Consider the following 22,417-nt stretch of genomic DNA (forward strand, 5'->3'; position numbering starts at 1 on the left):
GCCAAGGGGGGTGAATACTTTCGCAAGCCACTGTAGATCTTCTATGAGGCTGTGCAGGGATCACATTGCGGATTTAAAAGAAAACATGAATCATCAGCATACAATGACACCTTTTTTTTTAAGCTGTGGATTTCTAGCCTTTTGATATTAATGTTGGATCTGATTTTAATAGCTAACATTTCGATGGCCATAATAAATAGATATGCCGAGAGTGGACAACCTTGTTTTACTCCTTTTGACAATTTAATACTTTCTGAGAAGTAGCCATTATTTACACCTGGGGTTACGATACATAACTTTACCCCTTTGTATAAGATATTCTCCAAAATTAAAATAGTCCAGGAATTTATATATAAATTCCAGTCGTATTTATCAAAAGCCTTTTTAAAGTCAGCTATGAATACCAGGCCTGGTTTCCCAGATGTTTCATAGTGTTCTATTGTTTCCAGTACTTGTCTTATTATAATCTCCAATGTATTGTCCATGTAAAAAAACCTGTCTGATTAGGATGAATAATATCCGACAATACCGTTTTAATTCTATGCACTATGCATTTTTCTATGATTTTGGCATCACAACACTGAATCCAGTGTTTTAGGTGGACTGGATCTTTATATTTACCACCTGGGTCCTGTTTCAGCAATAGTGAAATCAGATCATCTTGCTGAGTATCTGATAGTCTGACTGTTTTTATAGGAGTGGTTAAAACATGTTAATAACGGACCTTTGAGTACATCAAAAACTATTTTATATACCTCAACTGGTATGCCATCCAGCCCTGGAGTTTTCCTGGACTTGAAGGCTTTAATTGCATCTAGAAGTTCCTCCTCTGTAACTAGGCCTTCACATGAGTCTTTCTGTATAGCTGTTAATTTTACACTATTAATAGAAAAAAAATCCTTACAATTAACTTCTGTTAGTGGAAGTGGAGGAGACTGAAATGAAAACATATGGTTAAAGTACTTTGCTTCTTCTTTACAAATATCGTTTGGTGAGTCATGGATGACTCCATCATTTGTAACAAGTTTCTGTAAATTCTTTTTGGTAGCATTTCTAATATGTTGACAATGTTTTCATGTTGCACACCTTTTAGTTTTTTTCATTAAATGCTTTTCATATCTATATACGAATTTCTAAAATTTCATAGTTGGTTTGAGGTTTTTAAGTCATTTGAATTTGGAGCTATTGGAATTTTAACATATTGTCCCATGTACATTGTGTAATTTACCGATGGTTCCTAACTAGCCCCAGGGGCAGGGATGGGCAAAAATTACAAAATACAATTACAAAATACAGATACAAAATACCATAAAGATCAATGTAGCAAAATAAACTACAAAATACTTGTATTTTGAAATGTATTTAATTAAAATTAAAATACACATCGTTTTTTTTTTTTTATACAAAAACACATTTGCAAGTAGCCGGCCCGAACATCAACAACATTCTCAGTAATGGTTACAAAAACGTTTTTCTTGCTATGACTGTGATATGTTGTTGTTTATCTACCTTAGTTGAGCACGTCACTCTGGATAAGAGTGTCTGCTAAATTACCAAAATGTTAATGTATATGTGAAAATGAACATTATTATTATTGGCCCTGTTTCAGTGCATAGATCATTAGAATAATACTCAGCATGCTTTGCAATTGTTCATTTTTACATTTACATTTTAGTCATTTAGCAGATGCTCTTATCCAGAGCGACTTACAATTAGTGCATTCATCTTAAGATAGCTAGGTGACACAACATATCACAATTGTATCAAGTACATTTTCCCTCAACAAAGTATTTATCAACATTTTTACATTTTAGTCATTTAGCAGACGCTCTTATCCAGAGCAATTTACAGTTAGTGAGTGCATACATTTTTCATACTGGCCCCCCGTGGGAATCAAACCCACAACCCTGGCGTTGCAAGCGCCATACTCTACCAACTGAGCTACAGGAGTATTTTTACATATACATTTATATTTAGTTCATTTAGCAGACGCTCTTATCACACCATAGTGCGATCAGACTTCTGATACCAATGTAGGGTGAAAGCGGAGCCACAAAATGTGAACCCCTATAAACAATGGAATACGTATTTTAAATACATGGAACAGAAATACTGCCCATCTCTGTCCATAGGGATATCCAAAGTCTACCCAAATTTACCAGAGGCATTACGATCAGGTCACATACAGCTGCACTCCGACTTGATGATTACTTGTGTGCTGCCAGTTTTGAGCATGTGGGCAGGATTGAAACAAACTCAGTTTTGGACGAGACTGACTTTATAACCATAATTATCCTATTTACACTTTGTAATCAATTTTGACAGTAGAATAAATGTTTCGTAGTTATATCGATGCCACATTTCTAAATGAGAAGTTGGTTTTGAGGGGCAGTTGCTTTGTAGCCCTTTCCTGCAGTCAATGACCAAAAGCATCTTCTTTTGCCTCATGGGTGGAATGTTATTAATACTTTTCATAATTTCATCATTAATAACGTTTTATATATTTATTTTTACAAAAAAAACTACTTTTTTTACGACTGTCAAACAGTTTTGTTATATTTTAGTCTTCTGTGATGTATATAAAGTGTAATATTAGGATGCAATCTCAAAATTGAATACATTTCAACTCTATATCTGACATGGTACAGGTGTCCTCTTTTTCTTAAGCCCATAACCATGTGTGAGGTGTATACTTTTGTTTCAAAGTAGATTTGTTTAAGACTACCAATAATCACTCTGTGTGACCCTGATTTAGCCCACTGCAGTAAAAGGTGGTTAAGGATAGAGTGTCACTAGCTAGGTTTCCATCCAATTGGCAACAGATTTTCATGCAAATATTCAAAATACTGCATATAGAAACATCCGCATTTTCCCACCAGTGGATAGTGCACACAAAATCTACTTTTTTGCTTACATTTTCATATACTGAATACAAATCTAATGTTCAATGTATTGCCATCTAATGTTCAACTCTACTGATAGTTTTGTCACAAAAACTGTTGCGTTAAATAGTAAATGTGCCTACTCTGGTTTTGGCTCCTGTGCTCTAGCCAACAGTGTGGGTAGGCTCTGTGGGTAGGCTATTCTACATGATGAGATTATGGATAAGAGTGAAAATGTTTTTATTTGTCAAAACCGCAGTCAAGCATCGGTCATCATGTCACCAGAATAAGACCCTCGACATTTATTGGAAAGGAGCATCAAGATCATCACCTTGCACTTTCACCACCGTGTGAAGTTCATCATAACTTATTTCATTTGTAGCCTAATTTAAACTGCATTGTTTCCCGAGTCGTAGTGGGAGGACCACACGTGTCATCGCGTGACTCCAATTTTACTTCGATATAATGGTTATTTTATCAATATTTACACATAAAGGTGTTTCCATTGCCATTTCTCGCATAATACATTTTACAGACACAAAAAGATCCCACCATGTCGAACAATCAAATTATCTGTCTGCATTGATAAAATTGTACCTTAACTTCCTGTTTCCATCACAGCTGTCATGATTTTTTTTTATATGGTACGACTTTACTCGCTTAAAAACTGGATGGAAACAATGTTAGTGTGACCTTTAAAGGGGCAATCAGCAGTTGCTTCATCAATTTTTTGACTTATAAAGGAATGATATGTACCCATTGATTCTTGAAGAATACAACTTATAAATGCCTCATGAGCTTATTTCAACTGTCATACATCATCAGAACCCAAAATATACATTTTACTCCAATGTTTGTAAACAAAGTAAATGTAAACAAACACTATATAGCCCCAAACATGGTTAAAACTATAATTTTTATATCATGGATGCTCAGTCCTTGCATCCGTAGCGCTGTCTATGAATTTCAGAGTGGTACTTTTCTCCAGCCCCATCACTCAGCTTTTAACGGAAACAAACAGAGGGTACTTTGTTATTGTTTCTACTGCTGATTTCTGCTTTTAGAGAGTCAAGGTCAAGTGTATATTTACATGGCTAAAATGTCTCTCCCTCTCCCTCTCCCTCTCCCTCTCCCTCTCCCTCTCCCTCTCCCTCTCCCTCTCCCTCTCCCTCTCCCTCTCCCTCTCCAGAGCTGTAAGCCCCACAAGCGTTCAGTGTGTGGCAGTAACAGTAAGACGTACCGCAACCACTGTGAGCTCCATCGAGATGCCTGTCTCACCGGCCTCAAGATCCAGGTGGCCCACGACGGACACTGCCAGGGTGGGGAGAACACACACACACACACACTTTCTTGTTTACTTTGTGTGTGTATAGCAGACCTGGGCAGAAAATAGTTGTATTTTGTAGTTTATTTGAAAATACCAACTTTTCAAATACTCGAGGTAGTCCAATATAGAGAATCCACTAAAGGCAACTATTGGCAACTACACAGAACAAAAGTATAAATGCAACACAATGCCACAGATGTCTCAGGTTTTGAGGGAGTGTGCAATTGGCATGCTGACTGCAGCAATGTCCACCAGAGCTGTTACCAGAGAATTTAATGTTAATTACTCTACCATAAGCCACATCCAACGTCGTTTTAGAGAATTTGGCAGTACGTCCAACCAGCCTCACAACCGCAGACAACGTGTCACAACCGAAGGATTTCTGCACAAACTGTCAGAAACTGTCTCAGGGAATCTCATCTGCGTGCTCGTCGTCCTCACCAGGGTCTAGACCTGACTGCAGTTCGGCGTCGTAACCCACTTCAGTGGGCAAATGCTCACCTTTGATGGCCACTGGCACGCTGGAGAAGTCTGCTCTTCACGGATGAAATTCAACTGTACCGGGCAGATGGCGTCGTGGGCGATCGGTTTGCTTATGTTAACGTTGTGAACAGAGTGGTATGGGCAGGCATAAGCTACAGACAACGAACACAATTGCATTTTATCGATTGCAATTTGAATGCACAGAGATACTGTGACGAGATCCTGAGGCCCATTGTCATGCCATTCATCCGCCGCCATCACCTCATGTTTCAGCATGATAATGCACGGCTCCATGTCGCAAGGATCTGTACACAATTCCTGGAAGCTGAAAATGTCCCAGTTCTTCCATGGCCTGCATACTCACCAGACATGTCACCCATTGCGCATGTTTGGGATGCTAGATAGACGTGTGTGACGGCATGTTCCAGTTCCCGCCAATATCCAGCAACTTCGCACAGCCATTGAAGAGGAGTGGGACAACATTCCACAAGCCACAATCAACAGCCTGATCAACTCAATGCGAAGGAGATGTGTCGCGCTGCATGAGGCAAATGGTGGTCACACCAGATACTGACTGTTTTTCTGATCCACTCCCCTAACTTTTTTTTAAGGTGTCTGCGACCAACATATTCATATCTGTATTCTCAATCATGTGAAATCCATAGATTAGGGCCTAATTAATTTATTTTAATTGACTGATTGCCTTATATGAACAGTAACTCAATAAAAACGTTGAAATTGTTGCATGTTGCATTTATATTTTTGTTCAGTGTATTTCCTTTAATATTCAAATACAGGTCTCAGAGAAACTAATAATATTTGAAAATATTTTGAATACCTCTCAGAAAAACAAATAATATTTGGAGGTACTTGAATATATGCAAGTTATTTGAAAACAAAAATATATATTTATTTGATGGCTGCCAAATATTTCATTGGCCTAATGAAATACTGTATGTATGGTATTTTGTTAATAATTTAAAAATATAATGATAACATATTTACAGTGAGGGAAAAAAGTATTTGATCCCCTGCTGATTTTGTATGTTTGCCCACTGACAAAGAAATGATCAGTCTATAATTTTAATGGTAGGTGTATTTGAACAGTGAGAGACAGAATAACAACAACAAAATCCAGAAAAATGCATGTAAAAAATGTTATAAATTGATTTGCATTTTAATGAGGGAAATAAGTATTTGACCCCCTCTCAATCAGAAAGATTTCTGGCTCCCAGGTGTCTTTTATACAGGTAACGAGCTGAGATTAGGAGCACACTCTTAATCTTAGCTTGTTACCTGTATAAAAGACACCTGTCCACAGAAGCAATCAATCAATCAGATTCCAAACTCTCCACCATGGCCAAGACCAAAGATCTCTCCAAGGATGTCAGGGACAAGATTGTAGACCTACACAAGGCTGAAATGGGCTACAACACCATCGCCAAGCAGCTTGGTGAGAAGGTGACAACAGTTGGTGCGATTATTCGCAAATGGACGAAACACAAAATAATCTCCCTCGGCCTGGGGCTCCATGCAAGATCTCACCTCGTGGAGTTGAAATGATCATGAAAAACGGTGAGGAATCAGCCCAGAACTACACAGGAGGATCTTGTCAATGATCTCAAGGCAGCTGGGACCATAGTCACCAAGAAAACAATTGGTAACACTCTACGCCGTGAAGGACTGAAATCCTGCAGCGCCCGCAAGGTCCCCCTGCTCAAGAAAGCACATATAAAGGCCCGTTTGAAGATTGCCAATGAACATCTGAATGATTCAGAGGAGAACTGGGTGAAAGTGTTGTGGTCAGATGAGACCAAAATCGAGATCTTTGGCAACAACTCAACTCGCCGTGTTTGGAGGAGGAGGAGTGCTGCCTATGACCCCAAGAACACCATCCCCACCGTCAAACATGGAGGTGGAAACATTATGCTTTGGGGGTGATTTTCTGCTAAGGGGACAGGACAACTTCACCGCATCAAAGGGACGATGGATGGGGCCATGTACCGTCAAATCTTGGGTGAGAACCTCCTGGATGGGTATTCCAGCATGACAATGACCCAAAACACACAGCCAAGGCAACAAAGGAGTGGCTCAAGAAGAAGGACATTAAGGTCCTGGAGTGGCCTAGCCAGTCTCCAGACCTTAATCCCATAGAAAATCTGTGGCGGGAGCTGAAGGTTCGAGTTGCCAAATGTCAGCCTCAAACCCTTAATGACTTGGAGAAGATCTGCAAAGAGGAGTGGGACAAAATCCCTCCTGAGATGTGTGCAAACCTGGTGGCCAACTACAAGAAACGTCTGACCTCTGTGATTGCCAACAAGGGTTTTGCCACCAAGTACTAAGTCATGTTTTGCAGAGGGGTCAAATACTTATTTCCCTCATTAAAATGGAAATAAATTTATAAGATTTTTGACATGCATTTTTCTGGATCTTTTTGTTGTTATTCTGTCCTCACTGTTCAAATAAACCTACCATTAAAATTATAGACTGATCATGTCTTTGTCAGTGGGCAAACGTACAAAATCAGCAGGGGATCAAATACTTTTTTCCCTCACTGTACTTAGGATCTCACTTGGTGGAGTCCATAGGACCAAAAATGGATGAATGCAACAGCCTCTGTCCTTAACAAATACAGTAATGGGTGGTAACTCAATTTACTCGAAAGGCACTCTGGGAAATATTGGAATAAGGCTTTACACTAACCAGTTTGTTAATTTAACACTGTTCCAGTGTCTATATGGGTCCAAAGACTCAACGCTGTCAGTGTATTTTCTTTTTATTTATTTTTTTAACAATTACACTGTTGAATTTGCTGTGCAGTATATTGTCACAATGTATTTATACTTATCTGTACACAATATCATTGGTTGATTGGTTTTACTTGATTATCTACACCTGGGGCCTGTTCAGGAGAATGGAAATGTACAGATTGTTCAGATATAAATGTATTTTGTAGAACAAATATGTTCTACTGTCAAATTGGAATAGTATAGGACATTGTGTGTGCTCTTTTTCATTATATTTCTATCTGCAACATGCAGTTCCAGATACAGCCCTGTCATTAGTTGAAGGCAGCAAATCCAATAGTTTCTGAAAAGTATTCACTTCCTGAGATCTGTATTCAAATATGTTGTTAATGTAGTTGCTTTCTGAGATCTGTATTCAAATATATATATATATATATATTAAAAGTAGATGCTTTTCAGAATTGTATTCACATAGTTGTAGTCACCTCCAACGTAACTATTTGTTACTTTCCACAAAGCATATTTAAAACAATAGTTATCCCAGGTCTGGTGTATAGCACATGACTGACCTTTATATCTGATGCCTATATACTCAGGGGTACAATCTCTGGTTGTCATGACACAGTCAGTCTATATGCGAACCGACAGGTGACACATATGGTCCCATACTCATCTTTGATTTACCTGACAGATTATCTCCTAGTGTTGAACTTTGAACCTGTACACCCAATGACCTCTTCTTATCTGTCTGTTGGCCTGGACATTGATCAAATTGATGATAAATCAGTTACTCCTGTGTTGTTGTAGGAGTGTCACAAAGAGGCTATCATGTCACGGTGTCCTTGGGCATTAACGGTTATTGTGGCAATGTGACATTGACATGGTGAAAAACACTAGATAGCAAGAAACGCTAGATACTGTAAAGCACAATGAATTAAAGTGTTTTTTTTCTCTCTCTCTCTCTCTCTCTCTCTCTCTCTCTCTCTCTCTCTGTCGTCTGCAGAGAAGAAAGCAGAGCAAGCAGCTGCCAGCCCAGGTGAGTGATTGTGACACGGTGACTCTGTGGGCTTTGGGCCAATCAGAGGTCTGTATCTCTTTGCTCTTATCTCCTCTAGTCCTAATGGGGCTTTATCAGACAGAGTACACCTCTCTCAGAGCCCTATCAGTGCTCTTCTGATCTCTCAGTGCTCTAGTGACAAGCACACTTCTTTAATGGTGCTCTAACCTTATGCACTCCCTGTCACTAGACTTAACTGATAGGGAGTGCCAAGTGTTAGGGGTTAGGACTGTACATTTGGGCTCATACTGAGCTGGGAGGTACTGGTGTTCTCTGGACAGAACAGGGATTGTGTGGATTGTATCTTTATCATCCTAGAGAGTGTCAGAAAGGCTAGAGTACCTGCTAGATTGTGTTTTTTGACAGTCACATTCTCTATCTCGCACTCCCTCTCTGTCTCTCTCACTCACACTCCCCCCTGTCTCTCTCTCTCATCCCTCTCTCTAGTGGTGTGTTACGTAGCAGACCGTAATGAGTTGAGGCATCGTGTGATCCAGTGGCTGCAGACTGAGGTGGTCCCAGACGGCTGGTTTGTCAAGGGCTCCAACTTTACCGACATCCTGCTCAAATACTTCAAGGTGTGTGTGTGTGTATGTGTGTGTGTGTGTGTCTGTTCCAGTTGTGATATTGGTTCTATGAAGTCCAAAACTATGGACTAAATGGAAAATTAATTGTGCACAAAAATGTAAGCTGTTTTTACCCCTCACATAGCGCATACCTTTTGCCATAAGCTGTCACAAATAGAAGAGGTGGCTGGAAACTATTGGGTCTTTACAGGAGGGACACCCCCCAACCTTCAGCCCCTCTCTCACACTGGCCAACTTATGGTGTCTTGTACCATACACCCCCCCATCCCTAATCACATACCTCCATCTCCGTTCCCTTACCCTTTCAGACTGGCACTGTGCTAATCTAAACACTCAGATGGTAACCTCTATCCCTCCATCCCTCCCTCCCTCCCTCCCTCCCTCCCTCCCTCCCTCCCTCCCTCCCTCCCTCTCTTCCTTTCCACCATAAATCATCAACTCTAGCCTGATCATTTATGTGAAAGCCATCTCAGGCATGACAGTGGACGGCCTTAACTCCTCTTAATGACCATCCGCCTCCTGTGGTGAAGGACCCCTGGCCCTGCCACGCTCCCATTTGCTCAGATGGCCATAAAGGGGAAGTGCAGTCAATGTTCAGAAAAGTCTCTATTTTATCCCATATACAGTTGAAGTCGGAAGTTTACATACACCTTAGCCAAATACATTTAAACTCAGTTTTTCACAATTCCTGACATTTAATCCTAGTAGAAATTCCCTGTCTTAGGTCAGTTAGGATCACCACTTTATGTTAAGAATGTGAAATGTCAGAATAATAGTAGAGAGAATGATTTATTTCAGCTTTTATTTATTTCATCACATTTCCAGTGGGTCCAGAAGTTTACATACACTCAATTAGTATTTGGTAGCATTGCGTTTAAATTGTTTAACTTGGGTCAAACGTTTCCAGTAGCCTTCCACAAGCTTCCCACAATAAGTTGGGTGAATTCTGGCCCATTCCTCCTGACAGAACTGGTGTAACTGAGTCAGGTTTGTAAGCCTCCTTGCTCGCACATGCTTTTTCAGTTCTGCCCACAAATGTTCTATAGGATTGAGGTCAGGGCTTTCTGATGGCCACTCCAATACCTTGACTTTGTTGTCCTTAAGCCACTTTGCCACAACTTTGGAAGTATGCTTGGGGTCATTGTCCATTTGTTGATCCTCAACACGGGGGCCCCTCAGGGGTGCGTGCTCAGTCCCCTCCTGTACTCTCTGTTCACCCATGACTGCATGGCCAGGCACGACTCCAACACCATCATTAAGTTTGCCGACGACACAACAGTGGTAGGCCTGATCACCGACAACGATGAGACAGCCTATAGGGAGGAGGTCAGAGATCTGGCCGTGTGGTGCCAGGACAACAACCTCTCCCTCAACGTGACCAAGACAAAGGAGATGATTGTGGACTACAGGAAAAAAAATAGGACTGAGCACGCCCCCATTCTCATCGACGGGGCTGTAGTGGAACAGGTTGAGAGCTTCAAGTTCCTTGGTGTCCACATCACCAACGAACTATCATGGTCCAAACACACCAAGACAGTCGTGAAGAGGGCACGACAAAGCCTATTCCCCCTCAGGAGACTAAAAAGATTTGGCATGGGTCCTCAGATCCTCAAAAAATTATACAGCTGCACCATCGAGAGCATCCTGACTGGTTGCATCACCGCCTGGTATGGCAACTGCTTGGCCTCTGACCGCAAGGCACTACAGAGGGTAGTGCGTACGGCCCAGTACATCACTGGGGCAAAGCTTCCTGCCATCCAGGACCTCTATAGCAGGCGGTGTCAGAGGAAGGCCCTCAAAATTGTCAAAGACTCCAGCCACCCTAGTCATAGACTGTTCTCTCTGCTACCGCACGGCAAGCGGTACCGGAGTGCCAAGTCTAGGTCCAAAAGACTTCTCAACAGCTTCTACCCCCAAGCCATAAGACTCCTGAACAGCTAATCATGGCTACCCGGACTATTTGCACTGCCCCCCCACCCCATCCTTTTTACGCTGCTGCTACTCTGTTAAGTATTTATGCATAGTCACTTTAACTCTACCCACATGTACATATTACCTCAACTACCTCAACTAGCCGGTGCCCCCGCACATTGACTCTGCAACGGTACCCCCCTGTATATATAGCCTCCCTACTGTCACTTTATTTTACTTCTGCTCTTTTTTTCTCAACACTTTTTGTTGTTGTTGTTTTATTCTTACTTTTTTGTTTAAAATAAATGCACTGTTGGTTAAGGGCTGTAAGTAAGCATTTCACTGTAATGTCTGCACCTGTTGTATTCGGCGCATGTGACCAATAAAATTTGATTTGATTTGATTTGCGACCAAGCTTTAACTTCCTGACAGATGTCTTGAGATGTTGCTTCAATATATCCACATGATTTTCCTGCCTCATGATGCCATATATGTTGTGAAGTGCACCAGTCCCTCCTGCAGCAAAGCACCCCCACAGCATGATGCTGCCATCCCTGTGCTTCACGTTTGGGATGGTGTTCTTTGTCTTGCAAGCTACCCCCCTTTTCGTCCAAACATAATGATGGTCATTATGGCCAAACAGTTCTATTTTTGTTTCTTCAGACCAGAGGACATTTCTCAAAAAAATCTGATCTTTGTCCCCTTGTGTAGTTGCAAACCGAAGTCTGGCTTTTTTATGGCGGTTTTGGAGCAGTGGCTTCTTCCTTGCTGAGCGGCCTTTCAGGTTATGTCGATATAGGACTCGTTTTACTGTGGATATAGATACTTTTGTACCTGTTTCCTCCAGCATCTTCACAAGGTCCTTTGCTGTTGTTCTGGGATTGATTTGCACTTTTCGCACCAAAGTACGTTCATCTCTGGGAGACAGATCGCGTCTCCTTCCTGAGCGGTATGACGGCTGCGTGGTCCCATGGTGTTTATACTTGCATACTATTGTTTGTACAAATCAGGCGTTTGGAAATTGCTCCCAAGGATGAACCAGACTTGTGGAGGTCTACAATTTTGTTTCTGAGGTCTTGGCTTATTTCTTTTGATTTTCCCATGATGTCAAGCAAAGAGGCACTGAGTTTGAAGGTAGGCCTTGAAATACATCCACAGGTACAGCTCAATTAGCCTATCAGAAGCTTCTAAAGCCATGACATCATTTTCTGGAATTTTCCAAGCTGTTTAAAGGCACAGTCAACTTAGTGTATGTAAACTTCTGACCCACTGGAATTGTAATACTGTGAATTATAAGTGAAATAATATGTCTGTAAATAATTGTTGGAAAAATTACTTGTGTCATGCACAACATAGATGTCCTAACCGACTTGCCAAAACTATAGTTTGTTAACAAGAAATTTCAAGAAAACTACTTCAAAATGGAGATGGCCTCAATGGCGCTGCCCATGCACTCACAGACGCCATAATGGGACAGATGTAACGTTGCGATCTCTATATAACTCTGTGACATTATCCCCACTGGTTACAGTTTCTATCACACACATGAAAACATGAGAGAGATTCATTTGAAATCAAAAGACCATTGTTCTCCTGTCTCTTCCAGTCTCCTCTATGTGCCTCGTTTCTGAGAGTTCCATTAACTCTCCACAGAGACAGAGCACAGTGAAATAATGGAGCCAAAAGTATAGTCCCACACACCACCACATCTACGCACTAAAGATAAACTCAGCAAAAAAATAAACGTCCCTTTTTCAGGACCCTGTCTTTCAAAGATAATTCGTAAAAATCCAAATAACTTCACAGAGCTTCATTGTAAAGGGTTTAAACACTGTTTCCCATGCTTGTTCAATGAACCATAAACAATTAATGAACATGCAACTGTGGAATGGTCATTAAGACACTAACAGCTTACACACGGTAGGCAATTAAGGTCACAGTTATGAAAACTTAGGACATTAAAGAGGCCTTTCTACTGACTCTGAAAAACACTAAAAGAAAGATGCCCAGGGTCCCTGCTCATCTGCGTGAACATGCCTTAGGCATGCTGCAAGGAGGCATGAGGACTGCAGGTTTGGCCAGGGCAATAAATTGCAATGTCCGTACTGTGAGACGCCTAAGACAGCGCTACAGGGAGACAGGACGGACAGCTGATCGTCCTCGCAGTGGCAGACCACGTGTAACAACACTTGCACAGGATCGGTACATCCGAACATCACACCTGCGGGACAGGTACAGGATGGCAACAACAACTACCCGAGTTACACCAGGAACGCACAATCCCTCCATCAGTGCTCAGACTGTCCGCAATAGGCTGAGAGAGGCTGGACTGAGGGCTTGTAGGCCTGTTGTAAGGCAGGTCCTCACCAGACATCACCGGCAACAAAGTCGCCTATGGGCACAAACCCACCGTCGCTGGACCAGACAGGACTGGCAAAAAGTGCTCTTCACTGACGAGTCGCGGTTTTGTCTCACTAGGGGTGATGGTCGGATTCGCATTTATCGTCGAAGGAATGAGCGTTACACCGAGGCCTGTACTCTGGAGCGGGATCGATTTGGAGGTGGAGGGTCCGTCATGGTCTGGGGCGGTGTGTCACAGCATCATCGGACTGAGCTTGTTGTCATTGCAGGAGATCTCAACGCTGTGCGTTACAGGGAAGATATCCTCCTCCCTCATGTGGTACCCTTCCTGCAGGCTCATCCTGACATGACCCTCCAGCATGACAATGCCACCAGCCATACTGCTCATTCTGTGCATGATTTCCTGCAAGACAGGAATGTCAGTGTTCTGCCATGGCCAGCAAAGCGCCCGGATCTCAATCCCATTGAGCACGTCTGGGACCTGTTGGATCGGAGGGTGAGTGCTAGGGCCATTCCCCCCAGAAATGCAGGTGCCTTGGTGGAAGAGTGGGGTAACATCTCACAGCAAGAACTGGCAAATCTGGTGCATGAGGAGGAGATGCACTGCAGTACTTAATGCAGCTGGTGGCCACACCAGATACTGACTGTTACTTTTGATTTTGACCCCCCCTTTGTTCAGGGACACATTATTCAATTTCTGTTAGTTACATGTCTGTGGAACTTGTTCAGTTTATGTCTCAGTTTTTGAATCTTGCTATGTTCATACAAATATTTACACATGTTAAGTTTGCTGAAGATAAACGCAGTTGACAGAGAGAGGACGTTTCTTTTTTTGCTGAGTTTACAATGGAGCCTTTAAGTATCCCTCCACCCCAATGTAGAGGTTCACACTGGGGGACCCCCGGGGGGGAGGAGATTAAATACCATATCTATCTCCAAGGCAACAGGTCCCTGCATTCAAACCCCTCAATCCCCTTATCTGGCAGGGCCAGATAAGACTGTCTCACTTTCTCTCCCTATACACTATGTCTGTCTGTCAATCTCTCTCTTTATAGAATAGAACTCCATGGCTCTTCCATTTCCATGTGTCCCCCCTCACTCTGGATTAGCAGGCTAGAAGCAGGTGTTTTATCAGTTAAAGGGACATATGATTGGAAAGTGATTGATAGAGAAACTCTTCTCTACTCCTACTAACTCTGTTTGTGTGTGTGTGCGTGCGTGCATGCGTGCGTGTACACAGAACTACGACAATGGTGACTCCACGCTGGACTCCTCAGAGCTTCTCAAATTCATCCAACATAATGACTCCAACGTGGACATGCAGTCATACGCAGACCAGGAGAGCAACAAGCTGCTCAGGTCAGTGTGTGTGCGTGTGTGCGTGCTTGTGTGCTATTTCATCTTTAAAAAGCGTATCTACTTCTAGTGTAGTGTAAATCCGAGCCATATACATAGTGTACCGTAAATGTATATGAATACCTCTACAGTATCTATATCTTATCCTCAGCTGTACAGTATAGGGTTTCTGAGGAGTTGGTGCTATATAAAGCCCTACTTTCCCTCTCTCTGAGCCTTAAACCCTGTGTGACCCAGTCTAAACTGCACCGGGGGCCTCCTGTGGGTGATCTAACCCTCACAGACACCTGTTCTGTACATTATCTGAGCCTGGGTTTCCACTGTGCTGCTCACTGGAGCAGTGCTGCAATGCTTCTTCAGGTTTGGAGAAAATAAACTGCCTAAATCAGCCACTTCTATTGCCCATACATGAGAAGGGCCCTGAGTATTTCCTGGCCATGTGACTTGACCAGGGACAACTCTGGGCCCTGCAAATGAAGGATGGATAACCTTTAAAAACAAATCTAGTTGTTTCAACTAACTATTGTTAAGTAACTGGTTCCACAGCCTTTTTTTAATTACTAAACATTTCGGTCCAAATGTTACCTGAACAAAAAAAAGAGTTGGCCCAAACTCCAACGTAGGCAAAATTCTGTCAATTTAAAATGATGTGTTTGCTTACATATTTGACATACATGATTACATTGTGCATTGATACAGTCATTATTATTCAACATGTCTTCACCTGGGATTTGGATTCGCAACCTCTTGGTTCATGGCATTCTGATCTTCCTGCTATGCCACCACGTCTGGGTTATTTATCAGTTAATCTGACTATTCTCTCATCATTGATTTGATTTACTTATTTCAGCAATTTTAGGTTTTTCTGTATAGTTGTCTAATGTTGGTGGTGCATATAACTCTGTTTTAATGTCAGTCCTTAATCATTATGATAAATAAAATAGTTTTATTGAGTGTACTTTTAACAAAGCTGAGATTTACTTTGAAGTGCAAAGTGTAGCAATACAGGTAAAATCAGTCTTCGACACAGATATGGTGGCCTAGCAGAAAGATTGGAATGTCGTAAAACCAAGAGGTTTTCAAATCCCAGGTGAGGACATGTTGAATAGTAATTACTGTATAAGAGAACATGCATGATGTGTGTCAAATATTGTATGTTAAAAGCACTGTTTGTGTAACCAGTTGCACAGCCTTTTTTTAGTTAAAATGCCCAAATAATAATTTCTATTTGAATGAACATATGAGACAATTCTGAGCAAACACTTCATTTTAAGTATACTTTTTTTTTCTTAAGTTGGAGCTAAGTTTGAGGCAACTTTTTTTTTTTGGTTCAGGTAACAGTTGGACCGAAAAGTTGAGTAAACAAACAAAAAATGGCTGTGGAACCAGTTACTTAATAATAATTAGTTGAAACAACAAGATTTGTTTTACAGTGTAGGAAGATTCTGTATGCAAAATAATCCACTAACTTAACTTTTTTATCAGACATCCAACACAGTCAGAAACTATGTCCAATAACCATCTCAACAGCTATGCATAGCTATGAGTACAGGCAGTGAATGTGAACTTGTGTGTGTGTTTCTTTGTCCTGTTCCCAGAAGCCTGTGTGTGGACGCCCTGATCGAGCTGTCCGATGAGAACGCTGACTGGAAGCTTAGCTTCGATGAATTCCTCAGCTGCCTGAAGCCCGGCTTCAACCCACCTGAGAAGAGTGAGCTCACAGACACATGACCCTTGACCCCATGACTCTATGACGACAACACTGCACACCACTGCTGACATCACACGTTTTTTTCTCAGTTCATTACACAAATACCTCTATATCAACCTCTCTGATACATGCAGTAAACTGCAGTATGTGCATGGGATTTACATTATGTTAATCAAAATACCAAATTTATTCACCACAACCACAAGCATATCTACTGTAACTCACCCTAATATACTTGAAATTCATTCAAGCAAAAACAGCTAAATATTATTTATTTACAGACAAGAGTATTTTTCCTCAGTCTGTTGTACTGTACTGAGTTGAGCAGAGGCTGTGCAACCTGTTATAACCCCTTGTCCCGCCTGCGGGACAATCAAATATTATTTTTCATAATTTTCATAATTATTTTAACTAGCTAGCTATAGCTACTAGAAGGGAAGCTAGCAAACAACACCCAAAATTGCGACCAAAGGTAATGTAAATGTTTTTATTATTCATCCAATCATAAACATATTTGGTGGTGTTGGGCCAGCCTTTGTTGATCTATTGGGGAACGAGAAAGAATAGCTCGGTTTGAAATTCATTTGGATGTCTATGAAGGAAACATTAAGTTTGGCTTACAATTTTATATTTCCTTTTTTTTCTAAGTATAAATTGTACATTATTTTGTGTATAGGATGGACCTAAGAAAGTTTGAAAGACTTAAATGTAATCTTACATGTATGCTATTTCAAATGATACACCGGGCCCAGTACAGTGTTTTAACAGAGGGCATCACCCCTTTGTCTACTCACTGGCAGCCATCTTGAGATTCAGCACTTCAGCTTTCCTGCATTACCCTACTCTATACATTTCTGGATTTATTAGCTGTTAAAAAAGGGTTACTATCATTAACACAATGGGAAAATCTAATAATTTATTATTGAAATATTGAAATAACATGGGCGACTGAGAAAAACAAATTGGTACAATTTAAGGCCATGTGACAAACAATAATGCACTTGTTGATGACGTTGAGACTGGTGTTTTGCGGGTACTATTTAATGAAGCTGCCAGTTGAGGACCTGTGAGGCATCTGATTCTCAAACTAGACACTCTAATGTATTTGTCCTCTTGCTCAGTTGTGCACTGGGGCCTCCCACTCCTCTTTCTATTCTGGTTAGAGCCAGTTTGTGCTGTTCTGTGAAGGGAGTAGTACACAGCATTGAATGAGATCTTCAGTTTCTTGGCAATTTCTCGCATGGAATAGCCTTCATTTCTCAGAACAAGAATAGACTGACGAGTTTCAGAAGAAAGTTATTTGTTTCTGGCCATTTTGAGCCTGTAATCGAACCCACAATTGCTGATGCTCCAGATACTCAACTAGTCTCAAGAAGGCCAGTTTTATTGCTTCTTTAATCAGCACAACAGTTTTCAGCTGTGCTAACATAATTGCAAAAGGGTTTTTAAATGATAAACTTGGATTAGCAAACACAACGTGCCATTGGAACACAGGACTGATGGTTGCTGATAATGGGCCTCTGTACGCCTATGTAGATATTCCATAAAAAATCTGCAGTTTCCAGCTACAATAGCCATTTACAACATTAACAATGTCTACACTGTATTTCTGATCAATTTGATGTTATTTTAATGGACAAAAAAATTGCTTTTCTTTCGAAAACAAGGACATTTCTAAGTGACCCCAAACTTTTGAACGGTAGTGTATCTAAAATAATGGTGAGTATTACACTAAGCGGAATTGCCCGGAATTGCCCACAAGGCTGGGGTTATAACAGGTTCAGGTTAATGATGTAGGGGAAAGTTCAGTGTTTGACCTCACTCACAGCTGAAGCAGGCAGCTGCACACATTCCAGTCCGGAAAACAGAGCCTACCCTGGGGCCTCACCAGAGCTAAGGACACAGATACTGTAGTAGAGTGCTTTAACATACTATGCAAACACACTCGCACTCCCTATCGCTCTGCTGCGCTCTTTCTGCTGTGGACTATGCACAAACTCCGCACTACTCAACTGCATTGCCAATGTTTTATTTAGACAGTTAGAATAAATCGATTCAACTGAAAAGCAGGGAATTTTCTATCTCTTTGTTAGATGTGGGGTGTATGAGAGGCACTATAACTGCTGTACCCGATCTATTTTCAACTTGAATTCTATGTGCCCCCCTGCAGAGTGTGCCCTGGAGGATGAGACCTATGATGATGGGTCTGAGACGCAGGTGGAGTGTAACCGCTGTGTGTGTGCCTGTGGCAACTGGGTCTGCACCGCCATGACCTGCACTGGTGAGGAGAGAAACACCAGCACACCTGCATAGACACATTGGCTCATCTAAAAGTCATCTTAACCACAAACAGCACAACAGATAAGGACTCAACACCTGTCCTTCTCTCTCTCCAGTTGTTCCTGTAATTCTTTCATTCTTTGCATCTCTTTCTCAGACAAGACAGCGGTTGTCGAGGAGACCGGGGAGGCGGGACAGGAGATGACCGAGGAGGAATGGAGCCTCCGTGTGACCGAGCTTAACAAGCACCAGGTCAGCCTGTCACCAGAGGCAACAGTTGGTCAATGTTCAACGGACAGACCAGGCCGCTCTCCAATCTCCCCAGACAGATGGGTAGCTCTGGAATCTGTCTAGACAGAGTTATCAACTAGCTACAATATTATTGAAAGTTCAGAACAAATGAGTTTATTACACCCATTTCAACCCTTGAAAGATGTGTACTACACCCCATGAGTAATTAAGGGTGGTTTGAACAGTCATGACTATGCAAATAGTGGACCTAGACCAGGGCTCTCCAACCCTGTTCCTGGAGAGCTACCCTCCTGTAGGTTTTTGCTCCAATGCCAGTTGTAACTAATCTAATTTAGCTTATCAACCAGTTCATTATTAGAATCAGGTGCGCTAGATTAGGGTTGGAGCCCTGATCTAGACCATAGGGAGTGGGTGATATGCTTTGTCATACAATACAGCATGTTTAGTTGTCCTGAGAAAGAAACAGTGGGAGAGTTGTTCTTTATTGATGACTAACCTTGTGCAGACCATGCAACTCATTGTGTGTGTATTTGTATTTATTATAGATCCCCATTACTTTTCCTAGGGTCCAACAACATTAAGGCAGTTATACAATTTAAAAAACATTACAATACATTTCACAATAGATTTCACAGCACATTAAGTGTGTGCCCTCAGGCCACTACTCTACTACAACTTATCTACAACACAAAATCCATGTGTACATGTGAGCAGTTCTGGCTCTCAGCCATAGAAGAGTCAGCAAGGTCATGTACTCTGTCCTCAAACAGAATATCTTCCAACATCAAACATTAACATCAACAACAACAACGTTGTAATGTTTTCCCATGAATGTATTAATACTAAAAAGTAAGCCAATATTGAAGTTAAGAACAGGTAGAGATCCTTTACACTAGAGGAACTAAGGGGAAGTCATCCTCGGCACTGGGTAGAGGAATATGGGGTATTGAGTCTGTTACTATCTAATCAGAGTTACATGGCATATATTGCTCTTCTCATGACAATATATTACATTCTCCTTTCATATCCGCGATCTCCCTCTATCCCCATCTCTGTCTCTCTCTCCCTCTACCCCCCCCCCCCCCTCTTTCAAACACAGGAAACAGTGGAGAAGATGAAGGCCAGCACAAAGGAGGCCTAAGAGGCCGAAATGAGGGCTTGAAGGAGAGAGAGAGAGAGAGAGAGAGAGAGAGGGAGAGCGAGAGAGAGAGAGATCACTCTTCCTCCATACTTGATGTACCTTGAGGCCCTGTGCCCTTGCTGAATTTACTCATATGTTAATTATTATAGCTTTTTTACTATGTGTCATTTTGTTGATGTTTGTTAGATGCAGGGGCAGTCTAGAGTATTATTTTAGGAGTTCCTTGTATTAAGTACTGTCTTTATTTTTAATTGTATTACTCCACCCTGCACTAGGAATGGGTCCATTTTTTACTGTTATTTTATTTTGCTCCTATATATACAATATAGATACAGTATTCATTGGTATTGCTCTTGTTAGTAAAATAGCAAGCGGTAATGGTTTGAAATGAGAAAGATGAGAGATATTTGGAGTGAACTGTCGGGACACCTTTCTCCATCAAGGAAACGAAAGTCCTTCAAGATGCGTTAGAGAAGTGTAGAGCAAGACAATGACAGTGTCCTATTGTAGGGGAAGGGAGTGGGATGTCATACACTTGACTTTAAGCTTATTTGCTTACAGAACTGCCATGATACTACTTGACTAATGCACTTCTCCATCCGTGACTAGCAGCATAGTTTCAGGCCTTAGTGGATTGTCCCGTTTAGTTAGTATGTCCTGCTTTTTGACAAATACGCTTGCTCCTATGTACAATTTGTTATATGCTTGAGTTGGAGATCATATGTGATCGCAATGGCTCCTGTGCTGTATTCAATCAGCGCTCTCTGGTGCTTGTTTCAGAAACATCGAAGCAATAGTAATCTAAATTTGAAACCCCATGTAGAATATAGAATGGAAGAAACAAGCACAGAGCTGAACTGAGTACAGCAGGGAGAGAACTGAAACCAAAGCCTGATGATGACTATGATGTTGAAATGATGTACGAACCCCTCCAGGTAAAGCATTACTCTGGACCCAGCAACAACACTATACCTGTGCTTATCAACAATCAGTTATAAGGATTAGCCTCGCTGTCAGCTTACGTAACTTAGATGCATCTCTAACTCAGAGTGAATGCGTATGTCAGATAATGTGTGTGTGTGTGTGTGTGTGATGAGGAAGTGTTTTTCGAGTGTGTGTCATATTTGTTTTATGTTTTATTTGTAAAAATCTCACTTATCCTGAGAATTATTTGTGGTTAAATCAGTGCCTTAACACCCAAACATAGGCCTGCAGACACACTGTAGAGGTCTCGTGTCCTGCAAGCTTTAAACCACAATTGGAATGGGCAAGACTATAATTGGCAGAATTTTGATAGTAACCTTAGAGCTATTTGGTTTAGTCCTTGTTAAATGTTTGTGTGAAAATTCCATAACTAGTTTGGTTAATAACTTTTTATTCTAAAAGGAATGCAGCGTGTATAAGGAGTATGTATGCCAATAAAAACAGCCTATACAGTACTACAAATGTCTCAACCTGTGTGTGTGGGTGTGTGTCTCCAGCTGTCTGTCTGTCTGTTTGTCTGTATGTGTTAATCTTTTACGTTATTTTATGTTCAAACAGTAATACATAAATATCTTAAGACACAAAAAATATAAAATAATCACGTTTGCATCAGAGCTGTCTATCCGGGAAATGTTGCTGGTGTGGTTTTCTACAGAAAATCTAGCCTACATTCCATTGATATTGGTCCAAGAGGCAGTGTTCCAATGCCATCTGGTCCATATTGTGGCTGTAATATGAGAATATTTTTAAAAAGTCACTAAACATTGCAAACAGTGTGCTTTTATTTTTATTCTGCAGGAGGCATTGTGGTTTAAGTAGGATATGGGTGAATTGAGGTTGCTTTTATAACCTACATCAGGTTATACACGTGCTTCTACACCTGCATTACTAGCTGTTTGGGGTTTTAGGCTGGGTTTCTGTACAGCACTTCGAGATATTAGCTGATGTAAGAAGGGCTATATAAAATAAAATTGATTATATATATATATATATATATATATATATATATATATATAAGTATACACACTCTCTCGCATGATGTCTTACATAATGTAGGCTACTAGTGGATGATTGCATAATATCCAGGGGAGAGGGAAGGTGAGCAGACTGGTTCATTTTCACCTTCAACTTTCTCCCAGTTTTAGTTTATTATGGACCCATTACAACTTTACGCACGACTATTCTGTTTTACTAGCAAACGGGAGACAATACACTTCGTGATGTTACTCTATCAGATCAGATCCAACTGAGATAAATGCATGTAGGCCAATGAACGGGTTCAACAGTTAGGGCGGAGCTACTGGAACAAGCCAATCCTGAAACATGTACTACAAATAC

At 41.2% G+C, this 22,417-nt stretch overlaps 1 protein-coding gene across 1 annotated transcript in view; it reads left to right on the forward strand.

The window, feature by feature from the left end:
• Positions 1 to 21,541, forward strand: part of fstl1b (follistatin-like 1b) — a 61,103-nt gene extending 39,562 nt beyond the window's left edge. Inside the window, exons 4-11 of the mRNA XM_084162829.1 lie at positions 4,072 to 4,201; positions 8,443 to 8,475; positions 8,944 to 9,074; positions 14,596 to 14,714; positions 16,310 to 16,422; positions 18,593 to 18,703; positions 18,860 to 18,954; positions 20,054 to 21,541. Coding sequence (XP_084018955.1) covers positions 4,072 to 4,201; positions 8,443 to 8,475; positions 8,944 to 9,074; positions 14,596 to 14,714; positions 16,310 to 16,422; positions 18,593 to 18,703; positions 18,860 to 18,954; positions 20,054 to 20,095 — 774 coding nt within the window. The 3' untranslated portion in view covers positions 20,096 to 21,541. The remainder of the gene's footprint in view (positions 1 to 4,071; positions 4,202 to 8,442; positions 8,476 to 8,943; positions 9,075 to 14,595; positions 14,715 to 16,309; positions 16,423 to 18,592; positions 18,704 to 18,859; positions 18,955 to 20,053) is intronic.
• The last annotated feature ends 876 nt before the right edge of the window (positions 21,542 to 22,417 follow it).

The sequence above is a fragment of the Coregonus lavaretus genome (genome assembly GCF_964263955.1).
Source record: "Coregonus lavaretus genome assembly, chromosome: 5".
NCBI lineage: Eukaryota > Metazoa > Chordata > Actinopteri > Salmoniformes > Salmonidae > Coregonus > Coregonus lavaretus.